This window comes from Nerophis ophidion, linkage group LG16 (assembly GCF_033978795.1).
Source record: "Nerophis ophidion isolate RoL-2023_Sa linkage group LG16, RoL_Noph_v1.0, whole genome shotgun sequence".
Classification (NCBI taxonomy): Eukaryota; Metazoa; Chordata; class Actinopteri; order Syngnathiformes; family Syngnathidae; genus Nerophis; species Nerophis ophidion.
Window position 1 is genome coordinate 11,467,765 of NC_084626.1, and position 19,498 is coordinate 11,487,262.

The 19,498-nt window shown below is 41.2% G+C and overlaps 2 protein-coding genes across 2 annotated transcripts; one reads left to right on the forward strand and one right to left on the reverse strand.

Moving 5' to 3' along the window:
• Positions 1-117: 117 nt before the first annotated feature.
• On the forward strand, positions 118-14,923 carry LOC133534908 (olfactory receptor class A-like protein 4). Its single transcript, XM_061874226.1, has 5 exons — positions 118-718; positions 784-1,047; positions 4,487-4,732; positions 10,007-10,277; positions 13,278-14,923. Exons 1-4 carry the CDS (start codon positions 446-448, stop codon positions 10,217-10,219), a joined length of 996 nt encoding a protein of 331 aa, XP_061730210.1. The 5' UTR covers positions 118-445; the 3' UTR covers positions 10,220-10,277; positions 13,278-14,923.
• LOC133535713 (olfactory receptor class A-like protein 4) lies at positions 13,210-14,338 on the reverse strand. The gene is made up of 2 exons (XM_061875652.1): positions 14,252-14,338; positions 13,210-14,184 (listed from the first exon to the last, which is right to left on the reverse strand). Exons 1-2 carry the CDS (start codon positions 14,336-14,338, stop codon positions 13,210-13,212), a joined length of 1,062 nt encoding a protein of 353 aa, XP_061731636.1.
• Positions 14,924-19,498: the final 4,575 nt, after the last annotated feature.

Sequence of the window (19,498 nt, forward strand, 5' to 3'; positions counted from 1 at the left end):
ACAATAACATCTACTTTAGAAAGTGCAGTGCACAACTGCGCACACAACAGCTGTAAATATACTCCTCCCCTCTTAACCGCGCCCCCTCCCCCAACCACACACCCCCACCTACCGAAATCCGAGGTCTCAAGGTTGGCAAGTATGGACTTACCTTGCAACATGCTTGAACCTCCCTGCGGACGAGGCAGTGACACGAGCAAGTCAAGTTGCAAATAAAGCAGATTTCCGCGAGCGCGGCTGATTAATCACTTGTGGTTGGTCATTAGCGTGCCCAGCTTGCGCTCCCGGGAGAAAAGATATACACACCCTTCCCAAGTAGGTGGGTATTTTTTGTTTGATGGCACAAACAGCATCACCTTCCTCCTCCGGCCCACAGCAGAGATATCAGTTTGCTATGACGGAAGCTGCAGCATCCTTTGCATAGCTGAGATACAACTGAGGTGCAATGATGGACAGCACGATGGAGAAGGACATGGAGCTGGTGGGGATGGGACTTCGGATCTTGATGTCCCCCATCCAGATATTCTTTTACGTCCTCCTGGTAATGCTGGGCACCTTGGGTAACGCCACTGTCATTGTGGTGATCGGCAAGAGCGTGTACGTGGAGCACGGCCGGGGTCGTAACTCGGACATCATAATCATCAACATGGCCTTGTCCAATCTGCTGGTGTCGGTGATGAGGAACACGCTGCTGGTCATCTCGGACACGGGACTGGAGGTTTGCGGACATGTTTCCAAATGCCAATCTTTGCGTGATGTGACCGTGTCCTGCTTTCTCCCCAGTTGTATTCGTCCAAGGAGTGGTGTCAGTTCCTCATGGGCGTGTGGGTGTGGCTGCGCTCGGTCAACGTGTGGTCCACGCTCTTCCTCAGCGCTTTCCACCTCCAGACCCTAAGGAGGGTGGCTCCCGCCATCATAACCCTGCGAGGACCCCGAGGCGCTTCGAGTACCCTCCTGATCAATCTGGCTTTCATCTGGCTGCTCAACTTTATATACTCCATTCCTGCGTATATTTTCTCCACCAGCGGCAACGTGAACACCACAGAGGTGAAACGTGCATGTTCTTATTTCTTCCAAAAATGTTAATTCATTTTGACACAATGGGAAATCATCAACAATTTATTCCACATAAATCAGTATATTTTCCTTGTTCTAACGCTTTTTAAAGGCCTACTGAAACCCACTACTACCCACCATGCAATCTGATAGTTTATATATCAATGATGAAATATTAACATTGCAACACATGCCAATACGTCCTTTTTAGTTTACTAAATCGCAATTTTAAATTTCCCGGGAGTTTTTTCTTGAAAACGTCGCGTAATGATGACGTGTATGGACTGTTAGGAAATATGAGCGCTGCACACACACACAGAAAAAAGTTGTCGGCTTTAACGGCATAATTACACAGTATTTTGCAATTTGTTCAATTAATATTGGAGAAGTCAAAGTAGAAAGATGGAGTTGGAAAGCTTTAGCCTTTAGCCACACAAACACACGGTGATTCCTTGTTTAAAATTCACGGAGGTGAAACTTTACTATGGATCACAGCGAACATGGATCCCGACCGAATGTCAACCAGTAGGTTTCGGTGAGAAAATTGTGGTAAAAATCGCTTCTTACCGGAGATCACCTGAGCTTGTGCCGCCCACTGGCGTCAAGACACCCCTGGACACACACCGCCGACTATCAAGTACTGTTAAACTCACTAAAACACTAGTAACACAATAGAAGGATAAGGGATTTCCCAGAATTATCCTAGTAAATGTGTCTAAAAACATCTGAATTTGTCCCAACGCAATCGCGTTTTTTTTTTTAACTTGTATTTTTTTTTTTTTTTCCAGTCCGTCGCTATAAATATCCTCAAACATGAATCTTTCATCCTCGCTCAAATTAATGGGGAAATTTTCGCTTTCTCGGTCCGAATAGCTGTTTTTGTTGAAGGCTCCCATTAAAAACAATGTGAAGACGTCATCGTCTGCGACTTGCGGTAGAGGCAGGGCTTTTCTGTTAGCAAGCAAAAGTTGCGAACTTTATTGTGGATGTTCTCTACTAAATCCTTTCAGCAAAAATATGGCAATCTCGCGAAATGATCAAGTATGACACATTGAATGGACCTACTATCCCCGTTTAAATAAGAAAATCTCATATCAGTAGGCCTTTAAACACTGTTAACACACATATCGGCCCTTTTTTTTAAAAACTTTTTTGCTAAGTTTCTTACTCAAAGATGACTAATTTGAGTAACAGGACTGAAAGTACAGTAACAGGAGTGAATTATGTCCACATGGAATTTACGCTGTGAAAGTAGCTATATCACAATGATTCAAAAATATCCAATATAATTAGATATAGGGAAAAATATATGACTGAACCTACCCTACAGAGAATATGAACGATGCAACTTCAAAAATGTGACTTGTGTAAAGTGTTCGACTAACAGGACTGAGTGTAAAACCCCAGGGACGATGTGAATTATTAAAAAAAATAAAAATAAATGTTTTCAATTCAAAGTATAGCTTGGATAGGGACTAATCCAGGGTTCGGGAACCTTTTTGGCTGAGAGAGCCATACAAGCCAAATATTTTAAAAAGTATTTCCGTGAGAGCCAGATAATATATTTTTTTATCACTGAACACAACTAAATGTGTGCATGTTTAAGTAAGACCAACATTTTTAGAGTATAATAAGTCTCTTATTCTTCTTAATAACATTGTTATGCTGAAGCTAACCAACAATAAATAAAATACTTCTTACCATTAATACGACTTCTTGAACAGGTGCGGTAGAAAAACAGATTGATGGATTAAAATGCATGAGAATGTTTTGTATTTTGAACGTTATTTTTGACACTGTGATTACCAGCGGAATTATTCATTACTTATCGTGTTAAGCAATGTCAGCTAAGATTTATCTGAGAGCCAGGTGTAGTCATCAAAAGAGCCACATCTGGCTCTAGAGCCATAGGTTCCCTACCCCTGGACTAACCCAGTGTTTAAAAAGTACAACATTTGGGATGGATTTATATTATATTGTAGTTATATATTAAGTGTCATGGTAAAGTCAAATATTAGGAAGCGGAGACCAGCAATGTTGAAGGGTGTGTAATTTAATCTTATACATTGTATTAATTAAATATACCATAAGATCAATATGCAGGACATTTTGATTAATAAACTAGGACTCAGACAACGGTTATTGATCCAAAAGGGGAATTGTTCCACACAGTAAGGATGGAAAGGACAATGCATGTATAAAATAGACTAAAAATGTACCATAGTAGCAATATAAAATATAACATGTATGTAATATTTAAATATTATATATACAGTAAATAATACATACTGATATATTGTTTTATAATATTATATTATATTATATTATATACAATATATAACAAATCCCAATTACCATGTACAATATTACAGTATATGTAACAGCTGCAGCAAAAAAAAGAGTAGATCCAGCAGAAAATAGACATCATAAACAAAGAGAGGTAGCTAACAGAGAGTAATAGACAGATATAATCTATTGCTGTATGGCGAGTGATTATACAGCAATAGTATACAATACAATAAGATAAAATATAATGTATATTTTGCAGTTAGATTATCATGCATTGTACATTTTTAAAAGATTTATTAAAATGGCTTAAAATGAACCTCATTAAGCAACAACCCATATGCTGCCCGTTTTCAGTTTGGTTTTTTTGTTTTTATTTTGTAATATTTTCTTTATGTTGCATTTTTTAAATTTAAAGCATGTAGCGACCATTTTTCTACTGTCATTCTTTTTAAAAATTCTAAAAACCAATCCAATATACTGAGAAGTTATATATTCTGGAATTTAAAAATGTTACCTTATTTCTACTTTTTTTCTCCTTATGTTCCACTTTTTTTTTTTATTATTATTATTGTATTTATATTTTCTTGTTTGAAAGTAATTTTAGAATGTACAGCGGGCAAATTAAAAATAAGCTGCAGGCAGGGCAACATAAAAACTCAAAAATGATCCAAGGGTGCGAAAAATGTAGTCAGTGAATTACCATGAATTGATTAACGTGGACCCTGACTTAAACAAGTTGAAAAACTTATTTGGGTTTTACCATTTAGTGGTCAATTGTACGGAATATGTACTGTACTGTGCAATCTACTAATAAATGTTTCAATCAACCAATCAAAGTGTTTAATTCAACCTATTTTGGTTAAGCACAACCAATTGGCATGCATGACATTAAAAACATATTTAGTAAATATTTTGGCTGATCTAAACATACAAAAAGGTAAAATTAACAATGTTCTATTTGTATTTGCTAGTCTGCTTGCACAGACTTAGAAACAGTAACTAAGGGTGGGTGTTAATTAAAAAAATAAATTTAAAAAAAGCAGAAACAGCATCACCTAGTGGATATGGTTTGACAATGCGCCTCTACATTAAGCTTTTTGCGCTGCCCTTTACTGTCCATTCCTTTGCCTCCTTTTTCCAGACTTTAATGCTGGTGAGCAGCACAACACGCCCCCTGCTGGGCTGCGTTTGGAACTTCCCGTCCTCCTTCAGCGGCCTGTCCTACGCCACCACCTCCATGGTGATCCATGAGACCATCCCCATCATTCTGATGGCCTTCACCAACTTGGGCTCCCTTTACACGCTCTACACGCACGGCAGAGTGCGCGAGTCGGTGCTGGACACCCACATCGCCAAGCGAGTGCCGGCTGAGAGACGGGCAGCCAAGGTGAGAACATTTCAAAGGCCGTATACTGAAATAGGAAACGATACAGCGACCGCTTTGATATTATTCACCTTTTTTATTCAAATGGACCGCTCGTGTTGACCCAATGAGGATATAAAAAAACGGGTCAGTTTACATCCGGGGTGTCAAATTAATTTTAGATGGGGGGCCACATGGAGAAAAATCTACTCCCAAGTGGGCCAGACTGGTAAAATCACGGCACGATAACTTAGAAATAAAGACAAATTCAGATTTTTTTTTTGTTTAAAAATAGTCCAATCACATTCTGAAAATGTACAAATCAAAATGTTGTTGGATTTTTTTTACTCTTACATGTTGCGGTTAATAGTATTCTATCTTTATTTGTCCTAATGTATACTTTCCGAATAAATTATGTGATAATTTTCATCAGTCAACTCATTACTGTTAATTTTCAGTCTATCAAAATAAAAAAATGTACATCAATATCTTTTTACAGAATGTAATTTATTTAGTTTGCTCATTTCCTCGACTGGTGCACTAACATCATGTGGTTTATTTTTTTTACATATGTAGCATCATCTACAAAATACAAATAATTGCTATTGAGACATCTTGTGGACATATTTAGAACAGCAGTTTCTTTCATTCAAAAATGTTCGCTCATTTTTATACTTGGCAAACTCATCCCGCGGGCCGGATAAAACCTGTTAGCGGGCCTGATTCGGCTTTACGTTTGACACCCCTGGTTTACGTGACATGTGTTACATTAGTCTAACTGTGGTGATGTGATGTGGGATCCGAGCCGAGGATGTCGTTGTGGCTTGTGCAGCCCTTTGAGACACTTGTGATTTAGGGATATACAAATAAACTTTGAATAATTGAATTTTGAGCGTCATCGTGATCACAACAGCAACATAACTACTGTATTAAACAGCATTGAAACAAACACTTCCTGCTCAGTGTAAAATAAGTTTCAAAATAAAAGCATGGCAGTAATAACCTGGAATCTACCACAGTAATTAACAAAATAAACCAATTTAATTTGTTTTATATAGATTATTAGCCATCTTAACAAAGATTTGTGTCTTTGTATGGCAGTGCGGTCCGATCAAAGAGACGTTGGAGACGCTTTGCTGAACAAAAATTTGCTTTATTACGAGCGAGCGTCATTAAACAGGTCTGCAGTACCCGGAGGAGCTTAGGTCAAAAAATGAAGGTCTCCTAACCTGGAAAGGCCGAACCGGAGTCTTATATCGCTTCTTCCTGCATCTGGGTGTGTGTTGATTCAGAAGGACACAACCTGACCATGTAAGGAGATGTTCATGTGACAGTGTCTAAAAAACAACCTATTTAAGTCATAACTTAAATGTTGGCTTTAAGCTAGACAGGTCGTCTTTTCCCAAGGTTAGGGTTATCACTTTTGCATTCCGAAGTCCCAATTAGAGCCTCTTTTCCTACGAGAAGTGATCCAATCCACCTCCAAATGTCAAACTAAGGGGCCTTGTCTTATTATGTGCTCAAACTGAAATACCACTACTTAATTAACCTTGGTGGTTCACATTTTCCAAGTTGGACATAAATCTTCTCCATAAGCAAAACAAAATATGAGTTAATTATTTCACTTCATTAGTAAGGAATTACAACCTATGTACATGCAGCTTTGTTCAATAAAAGTATAAAATATTACAAACCCCGTTTCCATATGAGTTGGGAAATTGTGTTAGATGTAAACAAACATAAACGGATTAAAATGATTTGCAAATCCTTTTCAACCCATATTCAATTGAATGCACTACAAAGACAAGATATTTGATGTTCAAACTCATAAACTTTATTTTTTTTTTTGCAAATAATAATTAACTTAGAATTCCATGGCTGCAACACGTGCCAAAGTAGTTGGGAAAGGGCATGTTCACCACTGTGTTACATCACCTTTTCTTTTAACAACACTCAATAAACGTTTGGGAACTGAGGAAAGTAATTGTTGAAGCTTTGAAAGTGGAATTCTTTCCCATTCTTGTTTTATGTCGAGCTTTAGTCTCCGCTGTCGTATTTTACGGTTCATAATGCGCCACAAATTTTCGATGGGAGACATGTCTGGACTGCAGGCGGGCCAGGAAAGTGCCCGCACTCTTTTACTACGAAGCCAAGCTTTTGTAACACATGGCTTGGCATTGTTTTGCTGGAATAAGCAGGAACGTCCATGATAACGTTGCTTGAATGACAACATATGTTGCTCCAAAACCTGTATGGACCATTCAGCATTAGTGGTGCCTTCACAGATGTGTAAGTTACCCATGCCTTGGGCACTAATACACCCCCATACCATCACAGATGCTGGATTTTGAACTTTGCGCCTATAACATTCCGGATGGTTATTTTCCACTTTGTTCTGGAGGACACCACGTCCACATTTTCCAAATATAATTTGAAATGTGGACTCGTCAGACCACAGAACCCTTTTCCATTTTGCATCAGTCCAACCGCCAGACACGATATTAGGTACACCAGCGTCACGTCAAGACCATAAGCCGGCTGCGTTCCTTTGTGTTGTTGATAAATGGATTTCGATTTGCATAGTAGAGTTTTAACTTGCACTTACAGATGTAGCGACCAACTGTAGTTACTGACAGTGGTTTTATGAAGTGTTCCTGAGCCCATGTGGTGATATCCTTTACACACTGATGTCGGTCGTTGATGCAGTACCGCCTGAGGGCTCAAAGGTCCATAATAGCATCGCTTACGTGCAGTGATTTCTCCAGATTCTCTGAATGTTATGATGATTTTACGGACCATAGATGGTAAAATCCCTAAATTCCTTGCAATAGTTCGTTGAGAAATGTTGTTCGAAAACTGTTCGACAATTTGCTAACAAAGTGGTGACCCTCGTTCATCCTTGTTTGTGGATTACTTAGCATTTCATCGAAGCTGCCTTTATACCCAGTTTTAACTTCAAATATGTTGTCTTTGTAGCATATTCAATTGAAAATGGTTTGAAAATTATTTGCAAATCATTGTATTCCGTTTATATTTACATCCAACACAATTTCCCAACTCATATGGAAACGGGGTTTATATATGAATACACAATAATCTTAATAGAGATAAGCACAAATTGAGACAAAACATGTCAACGAACGAAAATCTTTTAATACCTCATCATTCTCATTGTGCCTGCGGACAAAATCACAGATCAATGTTTAAATGTTTCACTTCTGGCAATGCCGACAACCACTTATGTGGACAAAAGTCAGCCAATCCAAGGTGAGTTGAGTATTTAGGTAGGTAGGTAGTGTTGAAGGATGCTGATATGTTTAAGAGTTCTTCCTTTTTACATAGCCATGTTGAGAGTAGCTAGTACTTTTTCTTTGTGTATTCTACCAGTCTCTCTTTGTCCTCAGATCCCAGGTTAGTGTTGTAAACCATCGGAATGTGAAGCAAACCCCCAAGTCTCTCTCACCTTATGGTGTTGAGAGGAGGTGGAGGAGGGCTTTCTTTTGTGTGAAAAGAGTGTGTTTTTCCCTTGGAATGCCTGATCAACTCGAGAAGCCGATATGAATGTATCGGTTAAGTTGACCTCCTAAAGCTTTAGTAAAACTTGAAAATATTCCAATTCTGTCTCGATGGTCCTTCTTACTCAGCATATATGTCATCAAAAAACTTGGGATTGACCAGTAACTTAGATTACCTGGGAGGAAGAACTGGTCCGACGTAACAGTAGGTAGGTAGGTAGGTAGGTAGGTAGGTAGGTAGGTAGGTAGGTAGGTAGGTAGGTAGGTAGGTAGGTAGGTAGGTAGGTCGGTCGGTAGGTCGGTCGGTCGGTCGGTCGGTCGGTAGGTAGGTAGGTAGGTAGGTAGGTAGGTAGGTAGGTAGGTAGGTAGGTAGGTAGGTAGGTAGGTAGGTGGGTAGGTAGGTAGGTGGGTAGGTAGGTAGGTCGGTCGGTCGGTCGGTCGGTAGGTAGGTAGGTAGGTCGGTCGGTCGGTAGGTAGGTAGGTAGGTAGGTAGGTAGGTAGGTAGGTAGGTAGGTAGGTAGGTAGGTAGGTAGGTAGGTAGGTGGGTAGGTAGGTAGGTGGGTAGGTAGGTAGGTAGGTAGGTAGGTAGGTCGGTCGGTCGGTCTTTATTGTCATTGCACAAGTACAACAAAACTGTGTTTTCAGCACAAACCCGTTCAAGATTAGACAAATAAATAGTGTACAGGGTTACAGTCCAGGAACGCTGATGGGTCGCCAGAAGGCGCCCTGTAAAAGATGAGAAAAAGGTAAACGGGGGTGGTGGATGAAAAAAACAATAATACAATCTAGAGTGGGGGGAAAAAAACTCCATAGCAAAGCACATACACATATTACAACCTACAATTTAAGACTTGCAACAGAAGGGAGGCAGTGGGGGCTACAGTGCCAGGTTGCAGCTCTTCAGGCGCTGCCTAGCTGTCCATCACCCCTAACAGATTTGAGTATTTTTTGTGGATGCATGTGTGTGTGTAAGCCTGCCGCATGTCTCTGTTCCGCAGCCTTGGTGTTGTTGCAGCCGCCAGTCAGTCCAAAGTCAACAACACCAGGGGTGTGTCCATGAGAGACAATAAGGGAGTTTGTTGTGTCTTCGCCGCACTGTCCTTTAGGAGAGTCTCGAAGCCAGGGAAACAATCTAAGTTGGAATGTTTTGTATGCCAGTGAAAATAAAATTTGCTTTGCATTCTAAATTGTCTATGACTTGTCCTCAAATTCATCCTGGAGGGATGTTTTATGTTTTGAAGTAGAACTGAGTGACTCCGAGACCAAGCCTACTGTGTTGTGATGGGCAAGGGGGCGAGGGTATAGGCTACACCACTGCTCCTATCTGGATAAAGAGACACCCTCTTTAAATTATCAGTAAACAGAACTAGAATTGGATATCGGATACAATTGGATGAACAAAGCAGCTGTTCGGGAAGTGGCCAAAGGAGAAGAGTTTTAATTGATTGATTGATTGATACTTTTATTAGTAGATTGCACAGTTCAGTACATATTCCGTACAATTGACCACTAAATGGTAACACCCGAATAAGTTTTTCAACTTGTTTAAGTCGGGGTCCACGTTAATCAATTCATGGTAGCAGTGAGTAGTCTTTAGCTCGCTGGAAAACGAAAAATAATATACTTATTGCTGTTTTGTTATTGTTTAAATACAAACTTCTTACATCTGAAAAAGCATTTATTTCTGCCAATTTTAAGAAAAATCTACCAAGGGAACGAAGCAGGTGTCGTAGTTTGTCCTATACATGTTGATTGATATCAGGTGCTCATTGTTCCTCTGCAGGTGATCCTCGCTCTTATCATGCTCTTCATCGTGTCGTGGGGCACCAGCATCATCTCTGTCAACTACTTCAACTACAACCGCGGCTCGTCGGCAGAGTTCCTCCTGGTCATCGCTCGCTTTGCCAACATCATCTTCATCGCCATGTCGCCCATGGTGCTGGCGGTGGGCCACCGGCGACTACGTTCCTTCATCCGCTCTGTGCTCTCTTACTGACGCATGAAGGCCAGGTGCACCTGGTCCGGGTGTTGCTAACCGCCAGACACGATATTAGGTACACCAGCGTCACGTCAAGACCATAAACTTCACTGTTTGGAATATTTGGATTATTTAAGCAGCTAATATGTGTGCAGTATTACCAGTGTGAAAGTCTCAATCATTTTTTTTTTTTTTTTTTGCAGTGGTTGTCTTGGATTAAGTATACCTACAATTGTAATTTCACATCAAATTCAACTCCAAAAAATAATATTGTTGATGTAGTGTAACAGATTATTTGCATAAACTCGTCTTTTAATTAGTTATTAATTTATTAATAGCTCATAACGTTGTAATAATCATTGAGTGATAATTATTAACTTACAAAACCCAAAACTAGTAAAGTTGGCACGTTGTGTAAATGGCAAATAAAAACAGGATACAATGCAAATCCTTTTCAACTTATATTCAATTGAATAGACTGCAGAGACAAGATATTTAATGTTCGAACTTAGAAACTTATTTTTTTACATACTGATGTCGCTTTTTGATAGATAGATAGATAGATAGATAGATAGATAGATAGATAGATAGATAGATAGATAGATAGATAGATAGATAGATAGATAGATAGATAGATGGATAGATAGATGGATAGATAGATAGATAGATAGATGGATAGATAGATAGATATATAGATACATAGATAGATACATAGATAGATAAATAGATAGATAGATAGATAGATGGATAGATAGATAGATAGATAGATAGATAGATAGATAGATAGATAGATAGATAGATAGATAGATAGATAGATAGATAGATAGATAGATAGATAGATAGATAGATAGATAGATAGATAGATAGATAGATAGATAGATAGATAGATAGATAGATAGATAGTACTTTATTGATGGAGAGTTCCATCAGGAAAATTAAAAGTGATGCAGTACTGCCTGAGGGATCGAAGGTCCGTGATATCATCGCTTGCGTGCAGTGATTTCTCCAGATTTTCTGAACCTTTTGATGATATCACGGACCATAGATTGTGAAATCCCCAGATTCCTTGCAATAGCTGGTTGAGAAATGTTTTTCTTGAACAATTTGGTCACGCATTTGTTCACAAAGTGGTGACCCACGCCCCATCCTTGTTTGTGAATGACTGAGCATTTCATGGAAGCTGCTTTTATACCCAATCATGGCACCCACCTGTTCCCAATTAGCCTGTTCACCTGTGGGATGTTCTAAATAAGTGTTTGATGAGCATTCCTCAACTTTATCAGTCTTTTTTGCATCATGTCTTTGCAGTCTATTCAAATGAATATAGGTTGAAAAGGATTTTAAAATCATTCTATCATTTTATTTACCATTTACACAACCTTCCAATTTCACTGGTTTTGGGTTTTGTAATAATTTTCATAAATAATGATTATTGGGGATTCAAAAGTTTAATAATGATGATGTGCTATTATTATTCATAAAAACGTATAACATTTATAATAAATGTTGTTACTAATAATTCATATTGATTAATCATAGCGCTCCTTAATATATATACCTCTTCATTTGTATGTTTATTAAGATACAATTGAAAATAAGAATAAAGGATAGTTTAAATCAATCAATTTCATTTATGCAGCACTTGTCTAGGATTAGGTGTACCTAATATTGTGACTTCACATCCAATTCAACTCCAGAGTTTAATTTTGTTGATGCATTGTTAATTTTGCATTGGAGATCAAATATTGCATACATTAGGTTAAAATCAAATATCAAGAATTCATAAGATTCTGATAACAATTAAAAGTCAATTATTCACCTAATAATTTTCATCAATAATCATTATTAAGTATTTATGACATTAATGATTGTGTGCAAATATTTTTCAAAATAACTCACAACATTTTATTTGTGATTTATTATAAGAATTAATTATATAGTGCATCTCATTATTCATAATATTTTCTGTATGGTTATCAATAAGGTAAAATTATTATGATATTAATTGATCTGATGATGATGATTATTTTATTGTTTTTAATTTATATTTATTAACATCAGGGTAAAATTATTTAAATTGCAACGTAGCTTGCTCAGTGGTCTTGTGGTTATAGTGTTCGACCTGAGATCAGACCCCGGCCGAGTCATACCAAAGACTATAAAAATGGGACCCATTACCTCCCTGCTTGGCACTCAGCATCAAGGGTTGGAATTGTGGGTTACATCACCAAAATTATTCCCTAGCTTGGCCAGCGCTGCTGCTCACTGCTCCCCTCACCTCCCAGGGGGTGGAACAAGATGATGGTTCAAATGCAGAGGCTAATTTCACCACACCTAGTGTGTGTGTGACTATCAGTGGTACTTTAACTTTAAAGCAGGGGTAGGGAACCTATGGCCCTAGAGCCAGATGTGGCTCTTTTGATGACCGCACCTGGCTCTCAGATAAATCTTGACTGACATTGCTTAACACGATAAACCATGAATAATTCCGCTGGTAATCACAGTGTCAAAAATAACGTTCAAATAATAAAACATTCTCATGAATTTTAATCCAACCATTCGTTTTCTACCGCACCTGTTCAAGATGTCGCATTAATGGTAAGAAGTATTATGTTTATTATTGGTTAACTTTAGAATAACAATGTTATTAAAAAGAATAAGAGAGCTATTATACTCTAAAAATGTTGGTCTTACTTAAAAATGCACGCATTTAGTTGTATTCAGTGTTAGAAAATATTATACGGCTCTCACGGAAATACATTTTGAAATATCAGTCTTTCATGGCTCTCTCAGCCAAAAAGGTTCCCGACCCCTGCTTTAAAGGATTCATTTGAATTCGATTTTTTTTCCAATTCATGTATTTTTGTCCTGAAAGTTCTGAAATCCTGTTTCTATGCCAGCAGCGTACAGATGTGACATTATTGACTGAATTGTCCCTGTAAAATGGGCAAGGCCCTTGGATTGGACAGAATGACCAGTGATGATTGACTAATAATACTCACCATGATTTAAGGCTCTCTTTTGTGAGTTTTCTGCTTGTGAACAACAAAAAACGTTTGTTTTTTCTGTTCCTCAGCCGGTGGCGCCTTAGTGTTGGTGCGGTGCCATTTAAGAAGTCCTAACCAGCCCATCGCCATTCCCACGATCCTCTTCCGCAGCTTTCCGTGGCCCAGGGCTACGACCATTGGACAGAAGCCCACGAACAGCGAGGCAGAGAAGTGGGCCACGGTCAGCAGGCCCTCGGCGTGATGCCCCCTGTCGTGGTTGTAGTAGGTCACGGCGGCCACCTGCAGCACCCAGCAGACCACGAAGAGCGACACCATCAACATGATGACGTGCGCCGCCTTTCGCTCGCTGGACACATGCATGTCCAGCTCGCCGTGCTCCCCGGCCGCCGTCACCGCCCTGATGTGCTTGGCCAGGGAGTGCAGGGTGGCCAAGTTGGTGCACACCATCAGCACCAATGGCAGCACCTCGTTGAGGGCCAGCGAGGCGGAGGCAAACGCCGCTCCCTGCTGGCTGGAGGGAAACTCCCATATGCAGCCCAGTAGAGGCCGGGTGGTGCAGCTGATCACCATCAGTTCCACGGTGGCGTTGCCATGGACATGGGTGCTGTAGACCAGAGCCGGGGCCGAGAAAGCCAGGTTGGCACCCCACACTACCCCCAGGACGATCCACACCCGACGCCTTTCCCGCTGCTGGGCCAGCGGTCCGAAGTTGACTTGATGCCGCCTGAGGGTTGTGCAGTGGAAGACGCTGAGCGTCAAGGTCACCCAGCAGCCCACCGCACGCCACCACACCCACAGCAGCATGAAGACCCGACACCAACCCGGAGACAGACTCACGTTCAACCCCAAGTCCGACACAAAGATGGGAACGGTGCGGAACAGCGAGGTGAGAAGGTTGGCCAGCGAAAGGTGCACCAAGATGGTGTCCGAGGGACGGAGTCTCCTCGATGGACTCTTGGTGGAAGCCTGAACCACCTGTGAAGAAGACCAGGGGAAATAAGCACAACCGCTCACCTCAACGTGATGCTTTAGTTGGCCTCACCACGTAGATGACCAGGACGTTTCCCAGAATGCCACAAAACACCAGCAGCCCAAACAAAATAGCGTCCACGGTGAGGGCGGCCGACATGGCCCCGCGTGCATGGTGGCGTCGTGAGCTCGCCAGATTCTCTCATTGAGGAAACTGCTGTGGTTTTATATTCGCACACGCTGCATTAAAGCTTCGCTGACGAGCCTCAAGGCGCATTAGGTCTGGCCGAGGTAGACATTTTCCACCGACGCCATCTGCCTCACCGATCAGAGCTCTGAACAAACACGCTAGTACGTCAGCTCGCTAGCAGCTCTCTTATCTGATGCCAACTTAAACATGATGCTGGGCCAGATGGGACAAAATGAAATTAATACTTACTTAAATGTGTCATTAAATTTTAATAATCTAAACACATGAATGTATTATAAAAATGTGTTGTTAATTTATCTAATGTAAAACTAAATGTTATTATTTAACTAATTATTAATTTAATTAATTCACAATTTAATGAACTATTTTATGATTTAATGACTTATTTAATTATTTAAAATATCACTCAATGGGCGGAGTTACCACAAATCCATAGTCCAATCATGGTAAGTGGAAGTGCCGGCCAACCAATCAGGTGTTATATAATTGGGTGTTAGGATCATGAAGTTATTATACAAACGTTTGTAATTGAAATTAAATGCATAAATGTGTTATCAAATGTGTCTGTCACGTTGGGGTCGCATGTTTATGCAGTGGTCATTTCCCCAAGATACAGATGGACATCGGGAAGCAGAGTGCAGGTAAGAAGGATGGTTTATTCAAATAAGCAGTTCAAGAAGGGGAACCGGAGTGTGTGTTCCAATTACCGTGGGATCAAACTCCTCAGCCTTCCCGGTAAGGTCTATTCAGGTGTACTGGAGAGGAGGCTACGCCGGATAGTCGAACCTCGGATCCAAGAGGAACAGTGTGGTTTTCGTCCTGGTCGTGGAACGGTAGACCAGCTCTGTACTCTCGGCAGGGTCCTTGAGGGTGCATGGGAGTTTGCCCAAACAGTCTACATGTGCTTTGTGGACTTGGAGAAAGCATTCGACTGTGTCCGCCGGGAAGTCCTGAGGGCAGTGCTCAGAGAGTATGTGGTATCTGACTGTCTGATTGTGGCGGTACGCTCCCTGTATGATCAGTGTCAGAGCTTGGTCTGCATTGCCGGGAGTAAGTCGGACCCGTTTCCAGTGAGGGTTGGACTCCGCCAAGACTGCCCTTTGGCACAGATTCTGTTCATTGAGGGGATCCGGTTTGGTGGCTGCAGGATTAAGTCTCTGCTTTTTGCAGATGATGTGGTCCTGATAGCTTCAACTGGCCAGGATCTTCAGTTCTCACTGGATCGGTTCGCCGCCGAGTGTGAAGCGACTGGGATGACAATCAGCACCACCGAGTCCGAGTTCATGGTTCTTTCCCGGGTATGGGTAGAGTGCCATCTCCAGGTTGGGGAGGAAATCTTGGCCCAAGTGGAGGAGTTCAAGTACCTCGGAGTCTTGTTCAAGAGTGAGGGAAGAGTGGATCGTGAGATCGACAGCCGGATCGGTTGCAGAATCTTCAATAATGCGGATGCTGTATCGATCCGTTGTGGTGAAGAAGGAGCTGAGCCGGAAGGCAAAGCTCTCAATTAACCGGTCGATCTACTTTCCCATCCTCACCTATAGTCATGACCGAAAGGCCAAGATCACGGGTACAAGCTGCCGAAATGAGTTTCCTCCGCCGGATGGCGGGTCTCTCCCTTAGAGATAGGGTGAGAAGCTTTGTTAACCAGGAAGAACTCAGAGTAAAGCTGCTGCTCCTCCACATCGAGAGGAGCCAGATGAGGTGGTTCGGGCATCTGCTCAGGATGCCACCCGAACGCCTCCCTAGAGAGGTGTTAGGGCACGTCCGACCGGCAGGAGGCCACGGGGAAAACCCAGGACACATTAGGAAGACTATGTCTCCCGGCTGGCCTGGGAACGCCTCAGGATCCCCCCAAAGGAGCTGGATGAAGTAGGTGGGGAGAGGGAAGTCTGGGCTTCTTTGCTTAGGCTGCTGCCCCCGCAACCCAACCTTGGATAAGCGGAAGAAAATGCATGGATGGATGGGTGGAAGAATACAAAACAAGGAACGTGCGACAGCACGTGAAGCTACGGCAATAGACTTGGCAACAAAAGGAGCAAGAAGCAAGGCAAGTATTTTTTTAACGTAACTGTCGCGTGTTGCGAATAAGACTGCCAGGCACAGTGTGGCGCGAGGCAGGAATAAATAGCTCGCTGATTAGTGACCGGGAGCAGGTGAGCGTACCGACCACTAATCAGAGGTAGGCAACAAAGAAAACAAACAAGGGAGCTGAACCAGAAATAACCAACAACTAAGGAATTACTCAACTAACAACACATGACCTGAGCAACGGATCATGACAGTACCCCCCTTAAGGGATGTCCAGATGTCCCAGAAAAACAAAAAACAAAAGTCCGGAGTCAGGGGAGGTCAGAGGGGCGAGTAGCCGGTGGGTTGCCTGGCCATATGTCCTCGCAACCAGCGGGGAAGAGTCACATGGCAGTGGCGACAAGTAGACCACCGCCGCGGCTGGCAAGGCGGGCGACCACGGAACGGCCACATCCGTGGCTGACGAGGTGGCGGACGCAAGTAGCCACGCAGCACCAGCAGCTGCCACCGTCGTTGCCCAGGACCTGGGCATAGCTGGTGATAGCGCAGAGGGCGTCCATGAAACGTCCACATTCTTGGCCAACGAGGGGACCGCGTGCATGCGCCTGATGGCAGCTTGTGCGGCAGGAAAGCTGGAGCTCAGTCCAGGACAAAAAGCGGCAATGAGCCCGCTGGACACGAGTATGGCGGCGTCATGGGAGGACCCACTGGAGACAAAGATGGTGGCATCATGGGAGGACCTGCTGAAGACAAAGATGGCGGCGGCGTGTAAAGACCTGCTGAAGACGATGATGGCGGCGTCCACATGCTGCACGGCAGCAGTGAATGTTTAGCAAGTAGCCCATATTATTATTTCTCATTCTTCAAATTGTATTATGGTTCTTGTATCTTCTTCTGCCGCGATTAGTGCGAGATGAACATATGTTGGACCGTTAGAAAGTGCTGTATAGTCCGGGATGTTTCGTGTTACCATGGCTATGTTATTTAGGAGTAAAAAAAAAAGGGGGGCCAATTGAATTGGTTGACACCCTTTTAATGGAGGATTGCTTTGAGAAAAACGCAAAAAGGGCATGATTACCTCCTCTTGTAGCTCAGTCATTCTTTCACGTACCTCGGAGCTTAATATCTCAGTTTGTTTACACACTTGTCTACTTTAACCCTGGATAACATGTTTTTACAGTGTTTGGTTTTGGTTGGATGGCCATCGGAAAGAGGCAAGGGCCGCGATAAATTTTAGACTTTCCCCATTAAAGTCACTGCCGCACTCCAGCTTACTAAAGGGTGAGGGAGCGTGAAAACATCACATTTACTGCTGAGGCTATCACAAATGAATAGTCCAGACTCCAGTCACTCTGAGTGGAAGTGCCAGCTAACTAATCAGTTGTTGGGACCCGCCCACTGACTTTTGACAGCGAGGTTTGACTGATAAAATAAATTTGTGATGCACTGACAAAGGCCAAATTAACTAAATTAAATAAAGTAATCTTTAAATAATTACCTAAATGTGCCATTAATTTAATGAATAATTAAATTAATCAATAAATTATGAAATAATAAAATCATCCATTATTTAAATCATGAAATAATAAAATCGACCATTATTCAAATCATGAAATAATAAAATCGACCATTATTTAAATCATGAAATAATAAAATCAACCATTATTTAAATCATCAAATATTAAAATCAATAAGTTTAATCAATTCAGTTCAACTTAATCATTTATACAGCACATTCAAAATTAATTTTAAAATTATTTGAATAAATGACTAAATTTATATTAAATTGAACAATGACAAATGTAATAACACATGATTTATGTATTTAATTCCAATTATGATTAATTACTTCCTAAATCCCACCCATGCACTTTGCCAAGATGTTTTGTTTGATAGTGATGATGTTTTTTAACCAATCTTACTCAAATTTGAGACACATGTGCTTGTCCATCTCCTGAAGAGGTGTACCAAATGGTGTGCTGATTTGGCTAAACACTCTTAAAGTTGCAAAAATGTGTTGAGCTCTGCGAAAAATGTCAAGTTAATCTCACTTATGCCATCCATCCATCCATTTTCTACCGCTTATTACCTTTTGGGGTTGCGGGGACGCTGGCGCCTATCTCAGCTACAATCGGGCGGAAGGCGGGGTACACCCTGGACAAGTCGCCACCTCATCGCAGATCTCACTAATGGTGTTTATATATAGAAAAAAAAGTCAGAAAAATAATAGTGCGCTGCATTTCAGGAGTGAATGTTATTTTACAGTGTGTTCACAGTTTTTCCCTTCGAAGGTCACATACTAAAAAATATGTATATATAGCTAATTGATTATTTATAATACTCAAATGTAATATCTTGATAAATGGGAAAAATGGTCAAAATGTTGAATATCTACACTACTATTCTATTGTGCACTCTTTCTGAGCCTTTAATTGTTCTCTTGGTCTGAATCCTTTATCTGCTCATTTATATCTTAAAAAACAGCTTGCAGGTGACAAAGTGTATTATTATTATGTAGTTTTGCATTAAAATTTCAATTTGTTCTACTTTTAATCAGTTTTTGCACTAAACCCAAATGTGTATTCTTATTTGTACTTGCTCCTGTTAATTAAGTCTGCACACGTTTCCCCTGTGACCTACTGGGCTGCTGAGGAGAAGTTTCCATTTATTAGTCAGCAATTCTTCCATGTCCCTTGGTGCTAATTGTTTTGCTGCCTTTTACCAAGTACCTCTCTGGGCATCAGACAGGAATAAACTGACATACGTGTAAATTCATGTAATTGTCACACAGCGCAACATTATTAAACCTATATTCAATATTGCTGTAGATTTGTGTGTTTATGCAATAGGTGACTTTTATGCGTCCCTAAAACTTACGGTCATGAGAAAACATTACTGTACATCATACTGGCAGCTACAATTTCCATCTTAAAGATCTAAAAACGACGGCGTGGCGCAGTGGAAGTCACGTCCGTTGTGTCCTGAGCAAAACACTTTACCCTTGCTCCTGATGGGTGCTGGTTAGCGCCTTGCATGGCAGCTCCCTCCATCAGTGTGTGAATGTGTGTGTGAATGGGTAAA